General features: G+C 44.3%; 1 protein-coding gene across 1 annotated transcript in view; it reads right to left on the bottom strand.

The window, feature by feature from the left end:
• LOC144822694 (ATP-dependent 6-phosphofructokinase, liver type) overlaps positions 1 to 12,769 on the bottom strand; it is a 312,409-nt gene that overhangs the window by 144,075 nt on the left and 155,565 nt on the right. Inside the window, exon 9 of the mRNA XM_078680480.1 lies at positions 4,972 to 5,064. Within this exon, the coding sequence (XP_078536606.1) occupies positions 4,972 to 5,064 (93 nt within the window). The remainder of the gene's footprint in view (positions 1 to 4,971; positions 5,065 to 12,769) is intronic.

Raw genomic sequence — 12,769 nt, 5'->3', positions numbered from 1 at the left:
TAGACTATTTGTCAGGGTGAGGGACATCTGCTGAGGTTTGTTAATTAGCCCTTTTATGGGCATTAGAAACCAATAGAGAGTCTAGTGAAGCTGTCCTCTAATGTAAATAGGGTCTGATGGTGCTGGTTTATACTTGTTTTACACCCTGTGTGCTATGATACATGCTCTTACTGGGTCTTTGAAGATATCAGAGTGGTGCAACATGCCTTTTAACATAGGTAGATATTGGCATGATCTATGTGTACTAGCCAAAATCTCAAAAGGAAATCATCCTGTACAAGGTCTTTGTGTAATGGAACCTGGTGGCAGGTTGCTGCTCTAGCAATTAGGTCCCGATATGAGGAAGCATCATCAGGGGTGAAGGTTTGGCTTGGTAGAGATCTGGGTCAGTGTCACCAGGGGGATCAATGTCATAAATATCCCTGGGATCTGTTGTCTGTGGATGAGAGTAAACTCCTCCCCCGTAAACCTCAGTGGAAGACCGTTGTGGTGTAATGTCCGCTAGTTCCCCAAGAGAATGAGGTGGTGAAGGTGGTTGAGAAAAAGGAAGAGGAGGATGCAGAGGACTGATTGCAATGTCCTGTTTCTTCTTTTTATTTGGCACTGGGACATCTATGGTCTCTTCAAAAGAAAGTTGGCATTTAGATGGTTTGTGAACAGATTAAGCTAAAATATGGCCAGTTTGAAGCTGTATATGCAGTTGTTTCTATCTCGGATCGAGTCGTTCCTGCATTAGTCAGTCAGTCAGTCAAAAGCTTTTATTATCGGTTAAAAACCATAAAAAGACATATTTACAAAACACATACTTCAATACAAATTAGATATAAATACATGTTAAAAAAATATAAAAGACCTCAATGGGCCACATACATGAGAGTTTAAAAAAAATATTTGAAATAATGCATCCCTAGGTAACTTACAAGGGCAACATTAATTCCCTACTAAAACTGCCTGATTTCTTTCTTAGGAAAATACCCTACGCTGTTATAACATTATAGCACCACTGAAAGAGTAATTGGTGAGTTACTTCCGGGTCGCAGACGCCAGTGAAGCGAGGGCGATTCGGCCCTAGAGTGAGTGACGAACACACGTACCCGTGTGTTTATGAAGGAAACTCATTTGGCTACAAGGATTTGGAACAGTGATTATTTTTTGCACTGAGATACAGACTACTGGTGTCTAATACAACAATTCTACTCACTATCGGAGTGCTACTTACCGTTATCTTCTCAATACTAAGTTACCCTGCCGGGTCGGAAGTATCACCGGACGTGGGCCATAAAACTAAGGATGCAGCCTTTGAGCCCTGAAGAGTTGTAGCATCTGTGAATGTACAGACCTACAACGAAACACGTGTCGGCTGGCTGTAAATTGTCTATGATCTGATGACCTAAATAAAAGGAGATTTATAAGAAACTACAGGATACAACGTTGGACATATTTCAATCAATTACATTATTATATTATTTGCTATACTTGATTTGAGTGCGCAGGACTTTGTGGTAATTGGTGAGTTGGTGTTTTTCTTTTTTTTTAGTATTGCACACCTTATGAACCACATAGACAGGAGAAATGTTGCCGTTGCATATACTGTCAAAAAGGAGATATCGGTTTTGAGGATTCGGAAGGTCTCCCTATAATCCCTGGACTTACAAAAAAGAATTATCCATTTCGTTCTTGCCCGAGAGTACGAGGGGAAAAAGAGCAGAACATGCAGTTCTGTCTCCCTGCTACCCGCGCACCCAGGGCAAGTGCTCCCTAGGGGTGAAGCATTTGACCATTTGACAGTGGCCTCCCTAAGGGGGAGTGAGCCGTGCCTAAACTGGATATAAAGTTTCTTGGCCGGGGGGGGCTGGATGTCATCCAAGAATCTCTCATAATTAGGATGTACATTGATCTCTAAAAAGGTGTTAGTAAGTCTGCCCAGGGAGGAATTTGATAGTAAGAGGGTCGTGCCGTGCTCTTTCAGCTGCAAGCTCAAAGTTTTTCTTGAGAGCTCAAGAGAAGACCACAGATCCCCCTACCAAGAGCCTGGGAAAGATGCTGGATATACTTTAACCATGGGATCCTCCCCGCACCCCTTCTAGCAAGCAGATCCTGCAAATCCTCCCTATAGCTCTCGGGTTCCGGGGTCGCCCAGAGTCGTCTCCAGTAGAGCAGTGGACGATTCGAGACAACGTCCTGAATGGGCGCCAGACCCATGTCCAGCCTTAGTGGGGTAAGGGGCGTACTCCGGGGGAGTCTCAGGAGGCGCCTCATAAAACTATTCTCGGTGAGGGAGAGGGGTGCCGCGCTTACATGACCCCAAAGTTCCGCACCGTATAGCGCGCCACCTCTTGCCTGAGCTTTATATATTTCTACGGGCGGTCCCATCAGTTTAAGGGAAGATTCGTTTAAAACTTTTAGGATACCACCCGAGGATTGGTCAAGCTTCAGATTAGCTTTAGCTATCTGTGAGCCCCAGTCCATTCTATCATTTAGGGTGACCCCCAAATACTCAAATGTAGAGACCCGGTCCAAGGCCAAACCATCCAGATGCGGGTGAGGACAGTTTGGGTGCTTCATATTAAACACCATGTACTTGGTTTTGTCAAAATTGATTTCCAAGTTCCTTAATTTACAAAAATTGGAGAAAGCCTCTAGTGTGCGCTGAATACCCCTCAATGACTTTGACAATAGGAGGGTATCATCGGCGAACATTAGGGCCGGGATTTTCCGTCCAGCTAATGTAGGAGAGTCCAAGTTTTTTGCTCCCAGTAGGAAACCAATCAGCCCATTAAGGAATAGGGAGAAAAGCGTGGGGGCTAGAACGCACCCTTGCCTCACTCCCCTTTCCACTGGGAAGGGGGATGACAATTCCCCTCCCCTGCCAAACCTCACCCTAGCAAACGTCCCCTGACGCATGCGCTTGAGTATCTCACACAAATAGGCCGGAGAACCCATCTCTTTTAGAATTACCCAGAGCTTGTCCCTATGGACCAGGTCAAATGCGAACCGGAGGTCCACAAAAATCAAAAACAAACTACCCTCTCCTAGGGTGACCGTCCTCCAATATACCAGCTGTAATCTAATCAGCTGGTCGATCGTGGAAACTCCTGCCCGGAAACCAGCCTGCAACGAAGTTAGGATGTGGTGGTCATCCATCCAACTCTGCAGCCTGGTTAGAAGAACTCTGGTAAAGAGTTTCTGGAGGACGTCAATCAAGCTTATGGGCCGATAGTTAGCCGGGTCCAAGGGAGAAGCTTTTTTATGAATTGGTATAATTTCGGCTTCCAGCCAAGTCGAGGGGAAATCCAAACCCTGCATGATGGCGTTAAAAAAAATGCTAATATAGGGTGCCCACACCCTTTCCTCAGTCCGATATAAATCCCCTGGGATCTTATCGAGACCCGGGGCCTTCCCCGGGGTCACGGTCCTAATTGCCGCCTTAATTTCCAGAATCGTAAAGGGATGGCTGTCAAGGACCAAGCCCATCATAAGGGCTGGATCAGGGGTGGTTGCAGGTACTTGTGGGTCTGCGGGGGGGGGGGCTCACAACCTAATGAATAGAGGGGCTTGAAATGAGCAAGCCACACCTCTTCACTAAGATTAGGAATAATAGCCGATGACCCTGTGGCCGAACCTCCACGCACCAAATTCCAAAAAACCCTAAATTCTCGGGCATCAAGAGCTGCTCTAATTTTTTCACAATTCCAAAAAACCCTAAATTCTCGGGCATCAAGTTCCTGCATTAGTTGAAGCACTGGTTTATGTGGCAACTTTGATGCTGAAGGTTTCGGTGCCGAAACAGATCTCTTTTCGGAAACCAAAACGGTCGGAGCTGATGCAGCGGCACGTGGGATGCTCAGAACAAAAGAGGCAAATGATTGGCTCGGTGCAGAGTCTTGTCGGCTGTGTGCTGATTGGAGCGGTTTTGGATTTGATTTCAGTTCCGAACCAGAGGGTTGGGAATCCGAAGCAGACGGTCGGTGCCTACCATGGACTGACTGAAGGGGGAGCCCAGTAGCCATATGGCCGGTAGAGACCGATTGTTTTTGGTCGATGGAACAGGAGCAAGTGCAATCACTGTACGTTGTCGAGAGGGAAAATCTTGGATCTGTAGTTTGGCTTCAAGGTCAGAGTCGGAGCCAGAACCGGATCCAGAGTCATGAATAGAGAAGGCTTATTCCTCTTCTACCAAGCCCCCAGAAGCTCTTCCTGTTCTGGTTTGACATCTTGTTGTCCAAAGATGTCCGGAGTTTCCTCTAACTCTCTCTGCTCCATTTCTCGACGCCAAACCAGACAGTCCCTCAAAGTCATTTTCGATCAAGCTTCACAGTCTGCTTCTCGGGTACCTTGCGTGGCACCTGGGACAGAAGTGAAATGGAGTGAATTCCATTAGCAGCACATTCTATGTGGAAGTCAGATAAGAAATCAGGCCTGAAGGCTGCAAGTGAAGCATGTCAAATCGACGAGCAAATATTTTCTCTTTTTTCAGTATGTGAGTATGGAAAACACGACAGAAAACAATACAGATGAAGGTGGATTTGAATAGCGAACTGAAGTGAGCCTGTGACAGTCTCGAACCGGAGCACCACAGAAGACGTCCGAAAAAGACAGTTGAATGAAAACAATCTAACAATGGAGTCAATGCCATGCGCAATATCACTAACAGGAGGAGTCACTTGTCTTGTGACTCAAAGGACTTCTTCGAAGAAAAACTACTTGTGCACATTGGAACCCAACACTAGGCGACGTAAGTATGCAAAGCAATTATATCTACAGCCAAACATGCCTCAAACAGATATTTCTATTATATTTTTGCATCCTGGGAAATGGGTGCGATGAGTTAAGCTTAAAGCAGAAAGCTGAGCATTTGAAGAAATCACTTCCATTTTCAATGGTCTTACTTCAGACATCCTCTTCAATGTTTCCTCATTGGTAGCTTAAAGTGAAAGAGTACTGGTTAAAAACAACAAAAATGCTACATACCAGAACACGATCAAAAGCTGAAGGAGTTCCTCCTCTCTGGACATGGCCAAGGACAGTAACTCTTGTATCAACTCCCAGTCGTCGGACCACCAGCTATTCATGAAACAAAAATAGGTTGGTGTGTTAAGGAGTATTTACTTTAAAGTATCAGGTATGCAAATACAAAATCAAATCTGTGTGATTTCCCATATATGTTCCTAGGCATCCAAAACTTGGTAGCTCAAAGAATAGAAACGTTTGTTACCATGAACATTTCAGAATCTATTTAGTGTTCAATTATTTATGTAGACTATTAACAAGTTCATAATATAACTGGCTTTTTTTCTGACAATCAAAAACAGTCTCTCAGCCTATGCGCACAGCAGCAAAATTCAAAGCCCTACACAGTCCACACTCACCAGCTCATTATTCTACTTGATTGTGCTGCTCTACCTAATAAATACACACTATATCTCGACCACTCTATGTTTACACCATAAGACCATTTTTTTCACATCAGATCCTCACATATGCCCCAGCTTGAAATATCCGCATAATGCCTTAGCTCACTTCCCCACTCAATCTGTCAATATTACAGCCAACTCCAAAACAGATCTAAGACGTCCTCATCCAATTGCCTTCCCAGAACGTATCTAAAGCCTTAACAACTAGCTTGCAGACTTTGGCTGATTGTTGGAAAGTGGGATTCTGTTGCAGTGACACCCCCACTTTTTGCCAGACTTCTGATGCACTTTGACTTGATGTGGCATGGGTCTCTGCCAATCGGGTTCCCGGGGCCTGTGTTCTTTCCTAAAACTGTACCTTTGTACCCCCATTTGGCAACTCTCTGACCACATGTAAGTCCACTGTAAAGGTACCATGGATACCAAGGGCACTGTGACCAGAGAAGGCATCTAAGGGATGCAGTACATATTGTGCCACACTTAGAGGTCCGGTACCTTAACACACACACTACCATTGCAAGCTGTGTGGTTTGGTGCACAGTAAAGTAAAGAGTCAACATGGCACACACATCTGTGTCGCCTTTTATCGATTGAGGAAAACGCTTATGTTCGTGCACACACTCACCTGTGTGCTATGCATGCAACCCACTGCTTATGGTATAGGTAAGGATAGCTGGGTGGGCTATACCACTCGTGAGGGTACAGTTGCATGAGCACTGTACCCCTACAGTGTCTAAGTCCATTCATAGGCATTGTAAGTGCAGTAAAGCCATAAAGAGTGTTTGGTCTTGAAGTTTGTCACTATGAACTCCACAGCTCCATAATGGCTTAACTGAATTCTGGAAACTTTGGTATCTAACTTCTCAGCATAATAAATCAACACTGAAGCCAGTGTGGGATTTATAATACAATGCGCTCAGAGGGCATCTTAGAGATTCCCCCTGAAAAACAACCAGCCTCTTATGGGTTTTCTGACTGGACTGATAAATACCAACCTGCCAGCACGAGAAATTTGTTTGACCCCTGGGGTGGGAGCCTTTACTCCTCGAGCCAAAAAACAAAGCCTTTTCATTGGCAGAGGTGTTAACACCTCCCCCAGGTCAGGAACAGCTATCTGTGGCAGGGGAGAAAGACTAAAGGAGACGCACAGCAGAAGAGACTGCGGGAAGAACTGACTTGGCCCCAGCCCTTCCGGTCCGTCTGCAGTTTCCAGAGATCCTGAGCCACATTCACCTTGTCCTGCAGCCAGCAACCTCCAGAACCCCTGCAAGCACTAAATGCCTTCAACAAAGACTGAATCTCCTGTGAACAGTAGCTCTGTAAAAAGAAATCTCCAAAGAAAGACTTCAAGCCTGCTGAAGACAATGAAACCAGAGGCCTGGAACCACCATTGCACCCGTTTCCTACGGTTGAGTCTCCGTGGCCCACCAGTCCCAGCGAGGTCCCCAACGCTCCAGAGTGCGAGTCCACCTTGGGTTGACCCCTCCAGGACTCCCCAACATCGCCTGCAGCCTCTCTGCACAGAGACCACCCCCCATCCGCGAGTGGCCAGTTAAGGTGAAATCTGACCTCAAAAGGCACCCTTGCATCCAGCCGCCCTGCATCCCGGAGAAGAGAGTATGAGGTGCACCTATGTCTCTGAGCCCTCCAACATACCTGCCCAGCTGTTTGTTCCTTCCGGAAGACTTCTTGGACCAAGCCTGCAACCAAAATCCAAAACCGGCAATTCCCTATGCAAACAACAGGTAACTAGACACCAAATCAGCACTCTGCTACCGCCGCCCCAGTGCCGCTGTGTGTGCACCTTGTGTTCTAACTCGGATCCACTTTGCCCTGAGCTTAACCCTAGGAGTTTTGCTTACTCAACCTTGTGCTTGCCCGAGAGCAGCCACCAACCAACGACCCGCTAGCCCCATAGGCTAACATTGGGCCTCAGCACTGTACATCCGGAAGCCCTATTGCCACTGAAGGTGCTTTTTGAGTGCAACCTGGACCCTTAGGGAACTCTTGTTCTAACCCCAGAAACTTAACCCTCAAGACCGTTTACTTACCTGCAAACCGATAGCCCCATTTTTACCCACAGGATTGCATTAACTGTTTTCCTCTGAAAAACGTCTGTAGTAAACTGGCTCTGTATATACTATACCAAAGTTAGGTATAGTGTGCACTGAGTCCAGTGGATCCCCAAAGGCTTACGGAGGTAATAAAAAATGGATAATCCCGGACTCTCTATTTGTGGTGGAGTGGGCAAGCAGTAAGGATTTATCAGAGGGTAGTGTTAAGAATTTACTGTACACACTCAGGCAAGAATTTATGCCAGGGTGTTTGTATGGAAACACAGGAAACTGTGTTTTGATTAAAACTGTTTTACCTACCTTTTATCTAGGAATGTCTCAGTGTGATATCTAGGCATAGCCCACTGAGTAGAAAAAGTAATCCAAAAAGTATCGTAAAAAATAATCAAAAGTAATCCAAAAGTAATTCCAACTGTATTTGAATATTTTACAAACCTGTAATAGAAGTAATTATTCATCCAGCTTCCTTGTTGATCTATCTGTTTAGACAAGTACAATTCCAATTACCGAACCAAGTCCTTCTTGGTCCTAAAAATAAAATACAACAAAAATATTTTTGATACCAACAATTGGTCTGAGTTCAGTCTTTGTGTGTGTGGCATAATTTGTGTGAACAATAAATGTTTAAAATTACGCTCTGATAAAGCCCTACTGCTCTCCCACACCACCACAAATAGAGAGTAAAGGGATTGCAATAGGTCTCGCATTTATGCAAGTTTGAGCTATTGGCATTGTAAATTACAATGTCTTTTTTATGACTTGGTTTTTAAAACATAAATAAAAGGCATTGTCATTTACAATGCCAATAGCTTAAACTCGCGTAAATGCGAGACCTATTGCATTGCAAATGCTTGTTATTTACCACCTCCCAGGTTTCTCTTTTTCTACCCTTCCCTACTCTTGCCTCGTAGACGTTCTACCTCCACAGTCTCTCCAGTCTTAAATTGCTCCCCTAATACTTCATATTTCATTTTTTAGGAGGTCCTGGAAGGTGAAATTTGGAGCCGTCTTATACAGGCAAGCCTTTTATGGTTTTAGTAACCTTGCCTCTCTGCAGGTCTTTAATGCAGCTTCCACACAAGCAAGATATGTACATTTTCTATGTGGCTTATGCAGGGGTTCCTTATCTTCTTATATGTTTTTATTTACCTTTTCTCTTCAGTAAATGTATTTAAGAAATTAGATTCGAAGGATACCATGCAGTGCATTGGAAGCATTAAATTCAGCTTGTATGATGTAAGCCAACTCTACAGCCATTCCAACCATCTTTACTCTAGGCAAGCATAAGGCTTATGCTGCTGCGGGGAAAAAGGTGAATGCATTGATGCAGAAAAGCTGTATAACACTGCAGTAGAAGGTACATGTCTCACAATGCAACAGCATACAATGAGCAAGCCTTATGAACGTCAATTATGATTTGCCATGGTTCACAGCAGGGACTTCTTGCTTACCCCTTGCAGCCCCTGGCCCTGCTTTTGAGATCCCTGGCCTCAGAAGTGCCAAAAGCAGTGGCAAGAACATAGGGGTTCTTTGTTTTATGGGCGTGGGTGGGGTCTTTGCATCTTTGTTTTCTGGCCATATTTTTATTACATTAATAGTGAGAATTAGTGAACTTTTCACTGTTAGTGCAATAGAAAGTTGAGCACTGAGCAAAAAGGAACAGCTACAAAACCTTCACTGGCAGCTGTTTTTTTTAAATGTATGTTGTGTGCATTCTTAAAAGTGTCTGAGCATGTGTTTTGTGAGTGAAAATGAGTGAGAGTCAATGAAAGGTAGTGACTGAGAATGCATGAGATTGAGTGCCAGTCAGTATAAGCAAATACAAGTGAGTTAGATTGAGAGGGAATGTAAGTGAGAGTGTGGGTGACTGAGAAGGAAAGTATTAGTATTGAAAAATAAATCGTACAACATTAAAACTAGATCAAACAAGTAAGAGGGTCAGTTGACATGGACGTGACAAACACACCCAAAGGAGGGACAGATGGCACCCTCACCACACCAAAACAAGCATTTGCAATGCAATAGGTCTCGCATTAGGAAAGTTTGAGCTATTGGTATTGTAAAAGACACATTTTTTATTTATGTTTTGATTTTGAAAATAGCTAGATTATTAGCTTTGCCATTTACAATGCCAATAGTTATAACTTTGGGAAATGTGACACCTATAACATTTGTAATGCAATATGTGTTGTATTTAAGTGACTTACATGTATTGTTAGTACAAATAACAATGGCTTTTAATTTTTTTAATAATTAATACTTAAATAAAAGTTATTGTAATTTATAATGGCGATAGCTTAAACTTTTGTAAATAACTTTTGTGAAGATTATGTTCAGTGTAATTTATTGTGTCGAAAATCCAAGAACCGAAGTGAAATATTAACATATTTTTGTTACATTTGTAATAAAGCTTGAAACATTGAGAGAACATATTTGAACCAGTTGTTGTTGAATGGTTGCACAGATTGATGCTATGTTGGCGCTGAGTGATGTTGTGGTGGCGAACGAGCGTGCTGTGGCGTTCAGTGATGCTGTGGTAGCGCATAGTGATGTTGTGGTGCCCCTGAGTGATGCTGTGGTGGTGCTGAGTGATGCTATATGCTATGCTAGGTTTTGCTATCCTATGTTTTGTTATGCTATGCTATGTTTTGCTATCCTATGCTTTGATTTGTTATGCTATGCTATGCTGTTTTGTTATGTTATGTTTTGTTATGCTATGCTTTGTCATGCTATGCTATGTTTTGTTATGCTATGCTGTTTTGTTGTGTTTTATTATTCTATGTTTTGTTTTGCTATCCTATGTTTTGTTAAGCTATGATATATTTTGTTATGGAATGTTTTGTTATGTTATGCTATATTTTGTTATGCTATGCTATGTTTTGCTATCCTATGCTTTGTTTTGCTATCCTATGCTTTGTTTTGGTATGCTATGCTGTTTTGGTGTGTTTTGTTATGCTATGCTATGTTTTGTTGTGTTTTGCTATGCTATGCTCTATTATGCTATGCTATGTTTTGTTATGTTATGCTATGTTTTGTTGTGTTTTATTATGCTATGCTTTGTTTTGCTATGCTATGTTTTGCTATGCTATGCTTTGTTATGCTATGTTTTGTTGATTTTTGCTATGCTATGTTCTGTTATGCTATGTTTTGCTATCCTATGCTTTTTTTGTTATGCTAGGCTATGCTGTGTTTTGTTATGCTATGTTTTGATATGCTATGCTGGTGAGGGTGAGTGAGTGAGGGTGAGGGGATGGGAGGGTGTGTGAGGGTGAGAGAGGGGTGAGGGTGTGAGAGTGGGAGAGTGTGAGGGTGTGAGGGTGTGAAAGGGTGAGGGTGTGTGAGGGTATGAGGATGAGTGAGGGTATGAGGATGAGTGAGGGTGTGAGGATAGCCCTCTCTGGGGGCCCGCCGTGTAGGGGATTAATTTCAGGCTGGGGGAGGGATGCCCGGCTCTCCCCGGGCTGTGAGCTGCCCCTCGCCTGAGGGAGGGATGGGCGCCCGGCCTCTTGCATTTGTTTCCTGTGCTTTGTGTTAAGCTCTGATTCGGTGTAAGCCGCAGCTTTCTGATGCAGATTTCCTTTTAACACCTTCTAAACAAAAGCAAATGAGGGCATCGCATTGCAATATCAACACTCGTTCATTAAAAGCAAATGGGAGGGAGGAGGGGGCGAGACAGCGGAGAAGGGGGAGGGTGAGGAGTAAGCCAGTCAGCGGGTGTTGGCGAGGCAGACCGAACGAGGAAAACTGGAGAGGGGACGAGTGGCACAGGAAGAGAGCGAAAGGGGAGAGAGAGAGAAGGGGAGAGCACGAGCGAGGTGATATTCAAGAGGAAGTCTGCGGAGAAAACAGAAGCGGGGAAGCAAAGGGCGATAGTAAGAGGGTGAGAAAAGGGGGATGACATCAAATGGGATTGGAGAAGGAGGAAAGGAAGGCGAAAGGGAGCGGTTGAAAGGACATTAGGGACACAGAAGGAGAGAACGATAAGAGAAGGGGGGTGAGAAGGAAAGGTGAGATGGGAGACAACGAGAAATTATGAAGACCGAAGGTTAGGGGGTGTAGATGAAGAGCCCCGTGATGTAATGCAAATGAAGCTGAAAAAGAGGCACGGTCGCGGCCGTGAAAGTGAAAGTACGGCCGTGAGATGGATTCCTCTGAAGTCTTATGAGGCGGCAGATGCAAACGCATTCCAATGAAGTCTGGTGCGAGGCGTGGGGGCGGGGTAGGGGGAGCAGGCATATGGGGTGTGAGTGAGGCCAAGCACACGCCTGGGGAAGCTTCTTTCATGCTCCAGTACACAACATGCATTGTAGGAAATCCGGCTTGTTCAGAGAGTTTGCTCTAACACAATAGGTTTCGAGTAATGAATTACTCGACCTACAAAAGCATTTGGAAAGGCATTGGAAAGAACCAATTGAAAGTGGTGGGCGTGGTCAAACTCATACGGAATATAGTGTGCCTCGCAGCGCATGTGCGCCAACTCTAGGCTCAACCTGAAAATGTAAGAGCGAGAAAAGAATTGTGGAAAGAAACAGACAGTGGCATACCACGAGAGTGACGGAAATAAAGATTTTTGAGGAGTGCACCGGAAAAAGGTCGCGCTCGATGGAGACTAGAAGGCAATAATTTCACAACCCGGAGTGGTATAAAGCTCTATGAAACTCCATAATTAAATGTATGTATACATAAAAAGAAAAGGAAGCGCCGTGTTTGTCAGGGGAGAGAGCATGAAAGTAAATAGCCACGGAATGGAAAGAATAGGAAAGGCTTGGCAGGGCTCTCGGATCCGTATTCATGCCAGGAACCTCCGCACGCACTTGAGTGAAATGCCCCCTACGTGAACTCAACTTGGCTCCTGCACACAGCGCTCGAGCTTCCTACTAGGAACGTGCACCACAGACTGCTCGCACTGTCCCAGTCATGAAGTGCGTTGTACAAAGGTCCATCTAGGAGTTCTTACCCTGGTTAAACGCCTCGGAAATCCTTTATGAACCCACACACGAACCTGCTTGGCATTCAGGGTTGGAATGTAACATATCTAGAGGGGTTTAAGCTGCACACAGCTTCTCCGAACTTTGCTAAGTGTAAACTATTTTTACGATTTGTAAAAAGGAAATATGCTCTGGAGCATGCCATGGCTTTGGTTACTGATGTAAATTAAAATGGAACCAATGAACACACATCTTTAAAGCGCTGTTTAATGTCCGAGAGCAGGAAACCCTGCCCGGTACTTTAGTAAACAGCAGCTTAAGTAAAGACCTACTGGCCTGGTTTACAGCTACA

The sequence above is a fragment of the Lissotriton helveticus genome, chromosome 3_1 (genome assembly GCF_964261635.1).
Source record: "Lissotriton helveticus chromosome 3_1, aLisHel1.1, whole genome shotgun sequence".
Taxonomy (NCBI): Eukaryota; Metazoa; Chordata; class Amphibia; order Caudata; family Salamandridae; genus Lissotriton; species Lissotriton helveticus.
The sequence above is the reverse complement of the archived record's forward strand: the minus strand, read 5'-3'. Positions and strand labels throughout refer to the sequence as shown.